General features: G+C 54.0%; 1 protein-coding gene across 1 annotated transcript; it reads left to right on the forward strand.

The window, feature by feature from the left end:
- The first annotated feature begins 2001 nt into the window (after positions 1 to 2001).
- GPR84 (G protein-coupled receptor 84) lies at positions 2002 to 4598 on the forward strand. Its single transcript, XM_058742509.1, has 2 exons — positions 2002 to 2680; positions 3189 to 4598. Exon 2 carries the CDS (start codon positions 3197 to 3199, stop codon positions 4379 to 4381), a length of 1185 nt encoding a protein of 394 aa, XP_058598492.1. The 5' UTR covers positions 2002 to 2680; positions 3189 to 3196; the 3' UTR covers positions 4382 to 4598.
- Positions 4599 to 13599: the final 9001 nt, after the last annotated feature.

Consider the following 13599-nt stretch of genomic DNA (forward strand, 5'->3'; position numbering starts at 1 on the left):
GGCTGAGACACATACCTCTAGCCTGGTTTCAAACCGAATTCATGATTCCCCCCGTTCCCTAAGCCTGCCGCTCTGCCTATTTATTCCCTATCTTCCTGATGCAAAGCACCACCAGCCACTGGGAAAACTGGGAATCAGCCTAGTCTTCCCTCTTCCTAACCCTTCATCCACTAAAGCACTAAATAAATCCTCTTACCGGGTTAATTTGACTTCTTACTGACCCATGGATCCTGATCATTGTTCTGTATACCCACAGCCACTGCCCTAACCAGGACTGGCTGCAGAGCTCGTGGTCCCAGTGCAAGAGGAAAAAGCAGGACTTCTTGTTCAAAATGGATCTTAAGACAGTGTGGAGTGTTAAGCCAACCCCAGCCCCTTGTAAGTGCAGGGCCCCGTGTGATCACACATGTGGCATGTCTTTGAAGCTAGCCCTGGCCCCAGCTCAGGCTCTGCCTCGCTCCTGTCTGAACTGGTGCCTCTTTACTGGTCTCTCTCACTGCTGGCCTGCACGCTTTCACTCCTTACTCACAGCTTCGTGAGTGCAAACCTCCCTATGGCCTCCAGGATACAACCCCAGCTCCTCACACGATGCACAAGGACTTCCTCCACCCCCGTCCTGCTCACTTGTCCAGGATCTTCTCTGTTGCTCCCTACCTCCCAGTATTTGTTCACCTCTACCTAAACCTCTGCGACTCTATGCATCCTGTTCCCTTTGCCCCGAATGTCCTTCTACTTACCTCCCTCCAAAAAAACTGTTCATTATTCAAAACCCAGGCCAGCTATCTCTCTGTGAACCCTTTCCTGACCTTCTCCTTGGCGATTTCGCTCCTTTAAGTCGCTGCTACCCTTTAGAGTAAGGGTTGGTAAACTTTTTCTTAAGTGGCCAGACAGTAAATATTATAGGTTGTGCAGGCCAAGAGGCAAAACTGAGGGAGGGTATTATGTAGGTACTTATACAACCATTTAAAATGGAACCATTTGAAAGTGGGGAAAAAAAAACATTCTTGGCTCATGGCCCCTACAAAAACAGAAGGTGGTGGGGCGGGCAGCGTGCCTGGGTAGCTCAAGTCAGTCTTGATTTCGGTTCAGGTCATGATCTCACAGTCCATGGGATTGAGCCCTGTCTGCACTGACAGCAGGGAGCCTGCTTGGGATTCTCTCTCTCTCCCTCTTTTTCTGCCTCTCCCCATGCTGGCGCTCTCTCTCTCTCTCTCTTTCTCTCTCCCTCTCAAAAATAAGTAAACTGGGGAGCCTGGGTGGCCCAGTCAGTTAAGCGTCCGGCTTCGGCTCAGGTCATGATCTCACGGCTTGTGAGTTTGAGTCCCTCGTCTGGCTCTGTGCTGACAGCTCAGAGCCTGGAGCCTGCCTCGGATTGTGTCTCCTTCTCTCCCTGCCCCTCCCCCACTTGTTCTCTGTCTCTCAAAGATAAATAAATGTAAAAAAAATTTTTTAATAAAATAAAAAAAATAAGTAAATAAACAAACATTAAAAAAAAAAAAAACAGATGTGGGGGCGCCAGGCTGGCTTAATCAGAAGAACATGCCACTCTTGATCTCAGGGGTCATGAATTCAAGCCCCACACTGGGCATAGAGCTTACTTAAAAAAACAAAAACAGGGGCGCCCAGGTGGCTCAGTCGGTTAAACGTCTGACTTCGGCTCAGGTCATGATCTCGCGGTCTGTGAGTCCAAGCCCCGCATTGGGCTCTGTGCTGACAGTTCAGAGCCTGAAGCTTGTTTCAGATTCTGTGTCTCCCTCTCTCTCTGACCCTCCCCCGTTCATGCTCTGTCTCTCTCTGTCTCAAAAATAAATAAACGTTTAAAAAAAAAACAAAAAAACAAAAACAAAAACAAAACCGATGGCAGCCCAGATTTGGTCCATAAGCCAAAGTTTGCTGACCCCTTAGAGAATCAATTAAGCATTTATATATCTATATATCTGTGTCCCTTGCTAGACTATGTGCAAGCCCATGTGTCACAACTTCTTGTATCCCTAGAGTCTATCTCAGAGTCTTGTGCATAGTAGGCCCTCAGCATGTGTTTGTTGAGTGAACAGATGAATGAATGAACGATTGAACGGTGGCCTGTGCTCCTGTGGGGGATGAAGCCAGAATACTTCTTTTCTCACCTTTTTTCACCTGGCTCCTTTTATCAGATGTGTTAGGGTATCACATGGGACCCCCTGATTTGAACCGTCTCTGAGTCCTGGAGAGAAGAAAGGCAGTGCTCCTTCCTGACAAACGCAAGGCTTCCGGGGCGTCCAGAATTGCTCCTGGAACTTGGTCTTCTCTTTGGCCCCTAGAGAAGTGGCCCAGGCCTTCTGATGGCCTGTCTCCCTGTCCAGACAATTCTTGGCCATGAACTTGTAGGTGTCCTGCTATGCAAAGAGGGGAGAGAAACACCTTTGTCTTTAGCAAGGAGCGAAACAGCTTTGATGTAAGTAGCAGGGGATTTTCACCAGAGAAGCCCAGATTGCACTAGCCAAAACAAAATGAGTAGGACTGAAGAGAAGGGAGGAAGTGGCTGAGGTTGAGAAACTGGGGAGTTTCTTATCCGTTCAGTCTCGTTTATTAATAGGAGACACACGACCATGTCCTGGAGCCTGACCGCCCACCAGAAAAGACTACTCAAGTGAGTTGGACTTCTTCCACTGGAGTGAGAATTGAAGGCTGGGAGACTCAGGTGAGTACTTTTGTGGTGGGTGTACTTTTACTCTGTCTCCTCATCTCCCGGGTGATGAAAAAAACAAAACGAAACAACAAAAGACCTGAGACCTGCGTGTGTGTAGCAGACAAGGGCAGAGGGGACCAGTAGCATCCTGAATAGAGGTAGGGAATTCCTGGGTGGTCTTAGGGGAAAGAGAAAAGATTAAAAAGTCAGAGGGCACTGAGGTTACTGAGAACATCTGGATGGATATTGAAGAGGCCTGGAGTTTGGAGCGGGCGGACACCGAAAGATATTTAGAGAAGAATTTGGGGGAAATCTTTGAGAATGGGAGACGACTGAGAGAGCCGAAGGAGGGGGGGTTGGGGATCTCAGGAAAGGTTGGGGATGAAGAGGCCTGGGAATGGCTCAGGAGGCTGGCAAGCTTGTGAAAAAGCTCAGGTGTCCAGGGCCCCAGAGCCGTCCAAGAGACCGAAGTTCAAGGCGAGGTTCTGACTCCTTCTTTCCCTCGCACTCTCCTCTTCAGCCTCCATCATGTGGAACACCTCCGAAGCCAACTTCTCCTGCTACCATGAGTCCGTACTGGGCTATCGTTATGTTGCAGTTAGCTGGGGGGTGGTGGTAGCTGTCACAGGCACCGTGGGCAACGTCCTCACCCTGCTGGCCTTGGCCATCCAGCCCAAGCTCCGCACCCGCTTCAACCTGCTCATCGCCAACCTCACAGTGGCCGATCTGTTGTACTGCACCCTTCTCCAGCCCTTCTCTGTGGACACCTACCTCCACCTGCACTGGCGCACCGGCGCCACCTTCTGCAGGGTCTTTGGACTCCTCCTCTTTGCATCCAACTCCGTCTCCATCCTGACCCTCTGCCTTATTGCCCTGGCACGCTACCTCCTCACTGCCCACCCTAAGCTCTTTCCCCGAGTTTTCAGTGCCAAGGGGATGGTGCTGGCACTGGTGAGTACCTGGGTGGTAGGCGTGGCCAGCTTCGCCCCTCTCTGGCGTATCTATATCCTGGTGCCTGTAGTCTGCACCTGCAGCTTTGACCGCATCCGAGGCCGGCCCTACACCACCATCCTCATGGGCATCTACTTTGTGCTGGGGCTCAGCAGCGTCGGCATCTTCTACTGGCTCATCCACCGGCAAGTGAAGCGAGCAGCACGGGCGCTGGATCAGTATAAGCAGTCAAGTATCCGCTCCAACCATGTGGCTGGGACAGATGAGGCCACACCTGGTCGTTTCCAGGAGCTGGACAGCGGGCGGGCATCAGGAAGGCCCAGCGAGGGGATTTCATCTGAGCCGGTCAGTGCTGCCACCACCCAGACCCTGGAAGGGGACTCATCAGAGGTGGAGGACCATCCCAGCAGGGAGGTAGGTCAGCAGGTGGCAGAGAAAAGCCACCCAGAAGCCCCTGCCAAGAGCAGGCCGACCAAAAGAGCCCAAAGAACTCAGGACTCTCCGTCAGAGTTTGGGAAGGTGACCCGGATGTGTTTCGCTGTGTTCCTCTGCTTCGCTCTGAGCTACATCCCCTTCTTGCTGCTCAACATCCTGGATGCCAGGGTCCGCGCTCCTCGGGTTGTCCACATGCTCGCTGCCAACCTCACCTGGCTCAACGGTTGCATCAACCCTGTGCTCTATGCAGCCATGAACCGTCAGTTCCGCCAAGCCTACGGCTCCATCCTAAGACGAGGGCCCCAGAGTTTCCGTAGGCTCCGTTAGAACTGTGTTCCCCAGTCACCAGGATCCAGCACTGTCTCCTCCAGAACAGAGCTAAAGTGGCCAGCTGGTAGGGGAGCAGACGAAAGGAAAGCCTGTGGGCATTTTCACAGACAACTTCCCCCATCCCCAAACCAGGCTTCTCCATCCCTTGATCGATGCTTCAGCTCGAGGCTGCCCAAGATGCATTATTAATTATTAATAAATGAATTCTATCCTTCTAGGGCTCAGATGTGGTCTTTGGGGAATAATAGGCCAGGACCGGTGTGCAGCTGGAAACTAACAGTTGAGGGTTTGGGTAACCTAGGTCACGGCAAGGTTGGGAAGCAGAGGACCTAGGACACAGCCTTCAGCTGAGGGGTTTACGGGCATAAAACATGTGAGTTGGTTTAAGAGGATCCACCTGTCTTTTCATTTAACTTCCCAGAAATGGCTCCTGTCCCTAACTACTACTGCCAGGATCGGCGCCCCCAGTCCCCTAATCCCCGCAAACAGGTTTATTTAGCTCAGAAAAGTTTTGTAATCCAGCTTTTTTTTTTTTTAATGTTTATTTTTGAGACAGAGAGAGACAGAGCACGAACGGGAGAGGGTCAGAGAGAGAGGGAGACACAGAATCTGAAACAGGCTCCAGGCTCTGAGCTGTCAGCACAGAGCCCGACGCTGGGCTCGAACTCACGAACCGCCAGATCATGACCTGAGCCGAGGTCGGAAGCTCAACCGACTGAGCCACCCAGGCACCCTGTAATCCAGCTTTGATAGCCACACTCCTGTGAGTCCAACGCCCTGGCCCTTGCCCTAGCCGAAGAGAATGGTCATGGGAGAGGATCCCTGCTCCGTGGACATGAACTGAGTTTAGCTGAGGCAATGGCAGAGAGGGGTTCCGGCTGCCCTAGCAGTGACACCAGTCAGACCTAAATCAACTGAAGTCCTGGCCCCTCACTTCCCCCTGACTTGTTCTTGTCATCCTGGGTTATGAGAGCAGAACAGAGACTCTAGTTAACAGGGCTCAGGGGTCCAGCTGAGGGGAAACCATGTTCCCTTCCTCTAGCACGACCAACATCCTGTCACCCTAGTCAGCACCCGTGTGAACTTAAAGAAAGCACCTGTGGCCACCAGGTGACGCTGGTTCTCTGTGTTTTCTTGTTGAGGACCGAAGGTGTCAGAGGGACCGGGAGGCCACAGACCGCCTCCCACCCAGCCAGCAAGGGCAAAGACCCAGAGATCTGCACCCCTTTCCCCCCTCCCCCCAAAGCTTAGGCGGGAAAGTAAAGAATTAGACATTTATGATTACTCATGAGATATTTCTTGTCTATTTGGTTGGAAATGGGGGGAGCAGGTGGGCACTGGGCAAGCACTGGAATGTAAAAGTAATGTAGACAGTACCGCTGCTCTGGCTACACGCTATCCCCTCCCTGCTCCCAAGTCCACGGTTTGGAGGGAACAAAGTGAAGTCCAGAGGGATTCAGACGAGCGCAGAAAGAACCATAGGTCAAGGTGGACAGATCAATGTCCTCATATTCAACCCACTTCCAAGTCCCAGGAATCCTGTGTCCTAACGCAGAACACGTGCTTCTGAGAGTTCTTCTTCCAAAGAACAAAGATCACAACAGCCTCAAAACTGAGTCAAGTTCAGGGTGCTGAGGCAGGGGCCCAGACAGGTGGGGTGAACAGCAGGACCAATAAAGAACATCAGCGTGGGAATGTAGAGACAAGGGTTCTCGTCAAGGCTCTCTGATAATTAGCTCTGTGAAGGTGAGCAGGACCCTGGGCCACCGGAACCACAGGCTTTATCGCGGGTGCAAAGTTGGGGGTGGGGCGCAGTCTTACCACGTGCCCCGTGCTGTCCTAAACCCTGTAAATATATTCTTTCATGTAATTCGTACAAATTTTACCATTTAGTATCTATTACAATCTCATTCTCACAAGTGAACAAATCAGAGCACAAATAGTTCAAGCAATTTGTCCAGCTGGGAAGTAGTATGACCATGACTTGAGGGCAGAGAGTCTCGCTTCAGCCCACATGTCTAACCACTACAGGACAGCTGCCTTCCTAAAACTAGAATCAAGTTACCAGATAATTCCTAAAAGTGCTTCCTGCCCCACCCTTCTAAGATTCTGGAAGCTGGCAATTCTCTGAAGGTCTGTAAAAGGGTTCACTTTTCATATTCCTTGAAGGCAGTTCACAAGCGTTGGCAAGTAGAAAGGAGCAGCAACAGAGACTGAAGTTAGACCTAAGGAGGGACTTCCCAATTCTCAGTCGCTGGGAAAAAATGACTCACGGGGCACAGGAGGAAACCCTGGAGTCTGAGACCAGAGAGGCCAGATATTAGCAGGAATACAACCCCCTCCTCTCTCACCCTCGACGCCCTCCCCGCCCCCACCCGCCTCTAGTTTCAACAAACAACTTAGGAAAAAGAGGCGGAGGAAAAGCAAACAGGTCTCTCAGGCTTTCTCATGCGGGTGTGCGTGGCGCGTCCGTGTCCACGCGCGAGGTCCTTCGTGGGGCGGCGCTCACGCGTGTCTCGGGGAAGTGTGTGCACTTGGGGGCCCTCATGAGTGGGAGTCAGTGTCTGTCTCTCTTGGTCTCTTTATCTCTGTCAGTCCCCCGCGCGAGCCGGATCTCTAATCGCTGACTTCCTGACGCTATCTCTCGCGGCTTCTCTTTGTCTCTCTGCATCTGTCCGTCTCTCCTGTAGGCTGTCTTCGTCTCTGGTACCTCCGTTATCGCCTTTTTTCTCCTCAACTCCTCTCTCCCTCCTCGCTCTCTCCCCGTCGCCCCTCCCCGCTCTCCCCGCGCCCCCTCCCCAGTCCCCCGCCCGGGCAGCGCTCGCTCGCTCGCACGCTCTCTCTCTTTCGCTGTCTCTCACCGGCAGATTTATGGTCAGCCCAGGGCTTCTCATTGGCCAAGCGCTGACAGGACTTGATTTAACGCCTCCTCTCATTGGCTGAGCTTGACAGGCCGATTTACGAGTCACTCCACCATTGGCCAAACAGCCTTGGCCCTGATTTATGGCTCGGTGGCTTCGGGGAAGAGGGGGGCGCAGCTGGGGAGTCAGGATGCCCCTCCCCTCGCCAAAGCTTTGGTCTCCCTCTCCTCTGCTTGCTCCCCTTGCGCTCCTCCCCTCGAGGAACCGCACTCACTGTACCTGTTCCTCGAGCCCCCCCTCCTCTCTGCTCTTTCATCCCCCGGGGAGGAGAATTGGGGTGTGGTGATGGTGGGGGGGGGGGGGAATCCCCAGCAGAGGATGGGGTCTGGAGGGGTAAATATAGGCGGGGGGGGGGGTGCGAATCTGAGGGGTAGGGGTGGGGTGAGCGTAGAGTAGGGAGAGAAGATTGAGAAGGGAGAGAGAATGAACTGAAGAGTGAAGCGGAAAACTGAGGGGATGAAAGGGGTGACGGGAATAAAAGGAAGGCTGGGGAGAAAGGGGAAACTGAGGGACAGAAAGAAGGGGCTCTGAGGAGAAAAAAGGAAGGGCTGAAAAGAGGGCGCATTTGAAGGGGCAACGGGGCTGAAGCGGTGGGGGGGGGCGCGGGGGGCGGCAGAGCGGTGGGAGGGGGGGGGAGATCCGGGAACTGAGAGACTTATTTTCAAACCTCACTATCCAGACTGCTGCATAAGAGACTGAAATTTCCCTTCAGACAACAGCTCTGAAGAGGCAGAGGCTTAGAGGAGCAAAGGTGCAATAAGAGAGGAGAGAGAGAGGGGCAGGGAAAGAGAACTGAAAAGTAACGGGGAAGAAACTGGAGAGAAGGATGGAGAACTAATAGAGAAGACAGAGCTAAGGTTGGTTTTTATGGGGTGGGGGGTGGGGTGTAGTGAGAGAAGCCGAATCCCCAGAGGAACGACTGAGAGAAGCCTACTCCTCCTCTCTAGAAAGACCCACAGGCGCCTGCAAGGGGGCGGGGGATGGGGGGGGTGGAGGGCAAGTCCCACGCCTCCCCCAGGAGACGTTCTACCTCAAGGCTGCGGTGGGCTCCCCTTTCCCTACACCTCACTCCTCCCCCTTGCCCACCTCCCCAGTTAAATTTATGAGTTCAGGGCTGGCCTTCAGGAATTAGGAATATTTATGCTTCTTTGAGAGTGAGGTTTGCAAGGTGATAAATAAGGGGCCATGGGGGGGTGCAGCTGGGGGCTCCTATTTTTAGCGTGGCCACTTTCCCAAGGCCCCCACCCACCAATTCCCTCTCATCCTGAGCCAGAGAAGGGAGCGCCGAGGGAGGTGGGGAATGGGTTTCAGATATCAGGAAGGGGGTCTGGACTGCCCTGGAGAGCCCCTCAGAGGACTGCAGATCTTTGCAGCAGAAAGGATTGAAGGCAGATGGGGGAGGAACTTTCCAAGTGTCCTGGCATTCTTATAGCCCCTGGAGTGCAGTTACAGAATTTCTGCAGAAGATGGAGAGAAGTGGGGAGAAGCCAGTTTCCCCTCTGCCCCCCTAAGCTCAGTTGCTGAGAAATGGAGGAGAGGAGCCAGGAAATTCACAGGCAGGTTTCTCTGGCAATTCACGTCCCTCACAGGGAGAGGAAGATTTGAAATCCCCCCTCTCCCCAACCCCAGACCACAGCCTGGGTCCCTGGGAAAGGAGGCTAGGAATGTGGGGCTCAGGGCATCTCCTAGGAGTCTCAGCCCCCAACCTGTCCACCCCCACTGCTGGCTGAGAATTAAAAACAGCCAGTAGTCCTTGATACTCCCTGCCCTGGGCCTCCAGGAAATGAGGGAGGGAGAGGATCTGTCCTGTGATCCACATACCTTCTCCAGCCCCTTAGCTCCAAGGACCATGTGTTTTTGACCCCCAGCCCAGTCAGAAGGGCTCTGACTCTGGGCTTGGATAAGTAGTGAACAAAGATAGAGGTCAGTAATATGGGGGGTGGGGGAGTATCTAAAGAGAACAGAGAGAGCTGGAGAAGAGGTGCCCCCCCCCCCACACACACACAACACTGTGCCCTCCATCCACTGTGGCTTTAGTAAGGATGGCCACCGTGTGTGCACAAAAGCACACACACTAGACTCTGCTGCGTGGAGCGGGAAAAGGGAGGGAGAGAAGGGTCTAGACTGGCCCTTTAAGAGCCACTTAGGGTCAGAAAGCCTGGGCTACAGAAAGGGGAAGGAGCTGATGTCAGAAGACGGATGGGCAGCAAGATGGGGATTGATGCTAATGGGGGAGTTAAAGCTAAGTACCCAGACACTCAGAGGGCAGAACTGCAGATCTGTCTTCCTTATGCTCACTACCCACCCCCCCCAAACCAAGGCTGTAAATCTGCCTTCTCAATTGGGGGAAGGGGGAGTGAGGAAAAACGAGAGATGCTCTCTTTTCCCTTTTCCTGTTTTTTTTTCCCCTCAACCTGCACCATCCACCATCCCCCACCCCACTTCTTTTGTCCTCTCCCAATCCATGACCCTTTGCCACTAAAATTTCCAAATGTGTGGCTTTCCACAGGAATTGAGACAGTGATTTCAGCTTGTAGAAGGAAACTGCGAGAAGGTCTCCTTCACCAAATCCCGGGTGGGAATGGGTTGGTGGGATTGTGGTGAGAGGCCAGGAGGCTGGAAACGCCCAGTTGCCTCAGTTTCTCTTCCTCCCAGCCTCTTCTCACTTGGGGATGACTCTGACGGCCTTCTCCCAGGACAGGAGGGTAAAGAGGCAGGAAGCAGGATATCGGGTGCCAGGAGCTGGAATGGGTGCGAGAGCTTCAGAGTTGGGTTTGTGGAGCCCTCGGACGCACTGAGGTGCTAGATGGTCTCGTGGGCCTCCAAGGGCAGCTAGGGGAGCTGCAGGAGCTGTCCACGGAAAGATACATGGGCTGGTTTCTCGGAAACTCCTGGATCATACCGTTCCCTCTCCTTGCCCACATACCCTGCCTGCTGAGTAGAGACGATTTCTGGCCAATAGTCTCTTTATTGTAAAGGCGGGGTCCAGCTGCTCCTCACGACCTCTCAGGAGGCAGTTGGGGATCTCAGGGAGGAAGGTCTCCTCAGAGGGGTTGGAGCTAATAATCCTCGGGGGGGATCCATGTCTTCCCTCGCTTTCAGGTAAGCCTGGATCTCCCATCTTCCAGGACCTGGAAGGACCTTTCTTTCTCTCTACTGGCAATCAGGGCCTGTTCTGGAGAAGTCCTTCTGTATTAGAGGCCTGCATCTCATCGGTTGCAGTTGTACACCTGAACTCCTTTCTAGTCCTGGAACCAACTGCTGCCTGATTGCTTCTGGTTCCCGAATCTTCCTCTGTACACATAAGAGAATGACCCTGAGATGTCAGTCTCCTCCCTTCCCTCTTCCCGGGTTTTCCCTCAGAGGCCTAAAATCACCCCGAGGCCATCCTCTCTCTGTTTCCTAACTCTTCAGGGACAAGGGAGAGAGCAAGGCTGGAGTGAGAAAAGTTGGGGGTTGTGAGCCGAAGCCATCGGAACCCAGGCTTCCAGCCTCCCAGCATCTGGCCAAGCACTCCCTCCCATCCCAGGGAGGTCAGCCACTGCCCTCAGCCCTGCGCTCTGGCTGCCTCTCTGTCCTGATGATAAATCCTGTCTTTGTCTCCCCTCCAACCCGGGGCCCCCAGGCGGCTGGGGGGTCAGAGGCTGGGGGAGGGGTCGGGGTGGAGGGGGGAGAGACACAAGAGTGGGAGGAGAAGATGGACAGGAGCAGCTGGTGAGCAGGCACTGGGGGTGGGCGGCGAGGGGTTGGGGCCTCTTGATGCTACGGATCCCGACTGCACATTCCAGCAGGCCAGCATTCTGAGCAAGAAAGCCAGGATTCTTAAGATGCGGAAGGACCTTGGGAATGGCCCCCGGGAAATCAGAAACACCGGGACACGGGGGTTGCTGTGGGGTTCTTCAAGGAAGGAGGCTGCTGAAAGAAATGGGTGAATGAGAACCTGTCCCCACCACCGACCCCTACACAAATGTGCTGTGCACTCAACACACTGAGACAGACAGACAGACACTCATGTGCACACACACCCAAGATTTATGACCCATCAGCATGAGGGAGCCGGAGCCCAGGAGAGCCAGCCTGCCCCTTGGCTGGCCCCTCCCCAGCTGTCTTCTCTTGCTGTGACTTTCCTATCTCCATCTCTCCATTCTGTTTCTCGGCTCCCAGGCTGGTTGTTCTTTCCTGGTTTCTCCCACTCTCCCAGTTCCTTATGCTGGCTTTCTGCTAACTCTCAGACTCTGCCTCTTTGTCAGTCATTTTTCTCTTTCGTTGTGCTTCTCGATCTTATTCCCCCCTCTCCGATTTCCTTGGACTCTCCATCCGTCCTGCCTCTGCTTCTCTTCAGCCCCACTACCTCACTGCCACCCCAGAGCCTCAGAGTAGAGGCTCTGAATGAGTGCCTGCTTTGGTGGGAGGTCTGGGACCATACTGTGTTAGGATATGGGGTGGAAGGGGGGACAGGGAAGCCAGATGACCAAGGAGACAAGCTCAACTAAGGGAGGAAAAGTAAAGATGAGAAGGAAGAGAGAAAAGCTGCAGAAGGGCAAACACTAAAGAGAGGAGGGTAAGGACTAAAGGTTCCCTGTAAGTGTATTTTGGGTCAGTGTGAATAGGAGGAGCTGAGGGGCATCTACTGAGTCATAGTGCGACACAGATCCAGCAGCTAGATCTGGAGACTCAGCCAGAGAAACAAAGATGTGAGGTCCAGCAGGCAGCCACAGTTTTGGGTTCTCTCACCTACCTGAGAAGGTCTCACAGACCTCTTTTCCCCTGCAGACAGTCTTGGAGTGCCGGTTCCCTCCCCACTCACCTCCTCCTCCCCTAACACCTCCCCTCCCCACCAGTGACATCAGCTGTGGCTGCCGCTGTCCTCGGCCCTGCTGATGTACTCTCCCATGGGTGAGAGAGAGGCCAGTCATCTCTGCCCCACCCATTCATTCTCCAGTCCAGGAGCTGGGGCTTAAACATGCCAGCACCCTAGGGTGAGAGGAGGAGGAGGAGGAGGAGGAGGAGGAGGAGGAGGAGGAGGAGTCTGTACCAGGAAGCCATCTGCAGGACATGGGGGATAAAAGAGGGAGGCATGGGCACCAGGGGAAGGGAGAGAAGCTGGAGGGGGGCACTTGAGGAAGAGGGACTGTAGCACTAAATCACCCTGTGGGGGGGCTCCCTCTGCCTGAGCTCAGTGGGGTGGGTAGAGGATAGACATTCGGGGAGGGGGGGAAGAAGAATGGGGAATCGCCACATCTGGCAGGCAGGTGTCTGGCACTGTTCAGGCTGCAGTCACTTTCCCAGCCAAAGGGGAGGAAGGGGGAGAGGGGAGGAGGGGCTTCCCAGGGTTCCCTGGGGAAGAAGGGAAAGCTTACAAAACAAGAGACCCAGCATCAGAGACCAATGGAGGGAAATGATCAGACCCCTGTCCCCGGTTTCTCTGCTTTAGTCAGTGCTGGAGAAGGGTTTGCTCATAGTCCTGGAAGAAAGCTGCTGGCCAAGGGACTGGGTAGGCCAGGGCAGGCCGGGGCACCAGAGTTCCATTCCTCGTGGGAAACAGAGGAGGCAGGAAAAGTTCAAACGAGGCCAGGCTGGGGAAACAGACTCAGAGCATTTCAAGTTTGAGATACAGCTCCATTCTCCACACCGTCACTGATCAGCAACCCCTCAAGGCTCGCACTGACCTGCCTTCCCCCCCACCCCCCAACCAGGGTCAATGCTGGGTGGTGGTAAGTAGAAAGGTTAGGATGGGAAGGCCGGACACTGCTTCCTCCCCGTCTCAGACAGGCAACACCAAAGATCCCTAGCCCTCATCCAGCCCCCCTCCGCCCGCCGCCCCATACCCCAACTTTCAATCCAGGACTACAGAGGTGATAACCCAAGCGTTTTCTTTTTTTTCTACCTGCTGAGGGGGGATTCTGGGCACAGGTGCCCCACAGCTGACGAGCTTAACTGCCAGGTTCTCATACAGCAGGCAAGACTGGACAACTCGGTTTCATGTCTTGATGCTGGAGAGGCTCTTCCCACTCCCATCACCTTCCTTCCCTCCTCCTTTCCCGAGGTCCTAATGTGGTCTCTCTGGCTTACTCCTGGGATTGAAGGCCCATCTTACGAGCTGTAGAGGTGACTGAGGAGACCCTTCAAAACTGCAGTGCGGAGGAGGGCTCCCCACGCTCCCCCCTCCTTAAAATCCTGCGGAGGAAGGGGGAAAGAAAACCAAAGCATTCTCCTGTCGCCGCGGCAACCATAAAACCCCCAGCTAAATCCATCTTGTGAGCTCACCGCCCCATTAAGATGCAGGGCCAGGCT

This window comes from Neofelis nebulosa, chromosome 8, assembly GCF_028018385.1.
Source record: "Neofelis nebulosa isolate mNeoNeb1 chromosome 8, mNeoNeb1.pri, whole genome shotgun sequence".
Taxonomy (NCBI): domain Eukaryota; kingdom Metazoa; phylum Chordata; class Mammalia; order Carnivora; family Felidae; genus Neofelis; species Neofelis nebulosa.

Coding starts and splice junctions, on each gene's coding strand:
- GPR84 (XM_058742509.1), top strand. CDS start 3,197: ATGTGGAACACCTCCGAAGCCAACTTCTCCTGCTACCATGAGTCCGTA.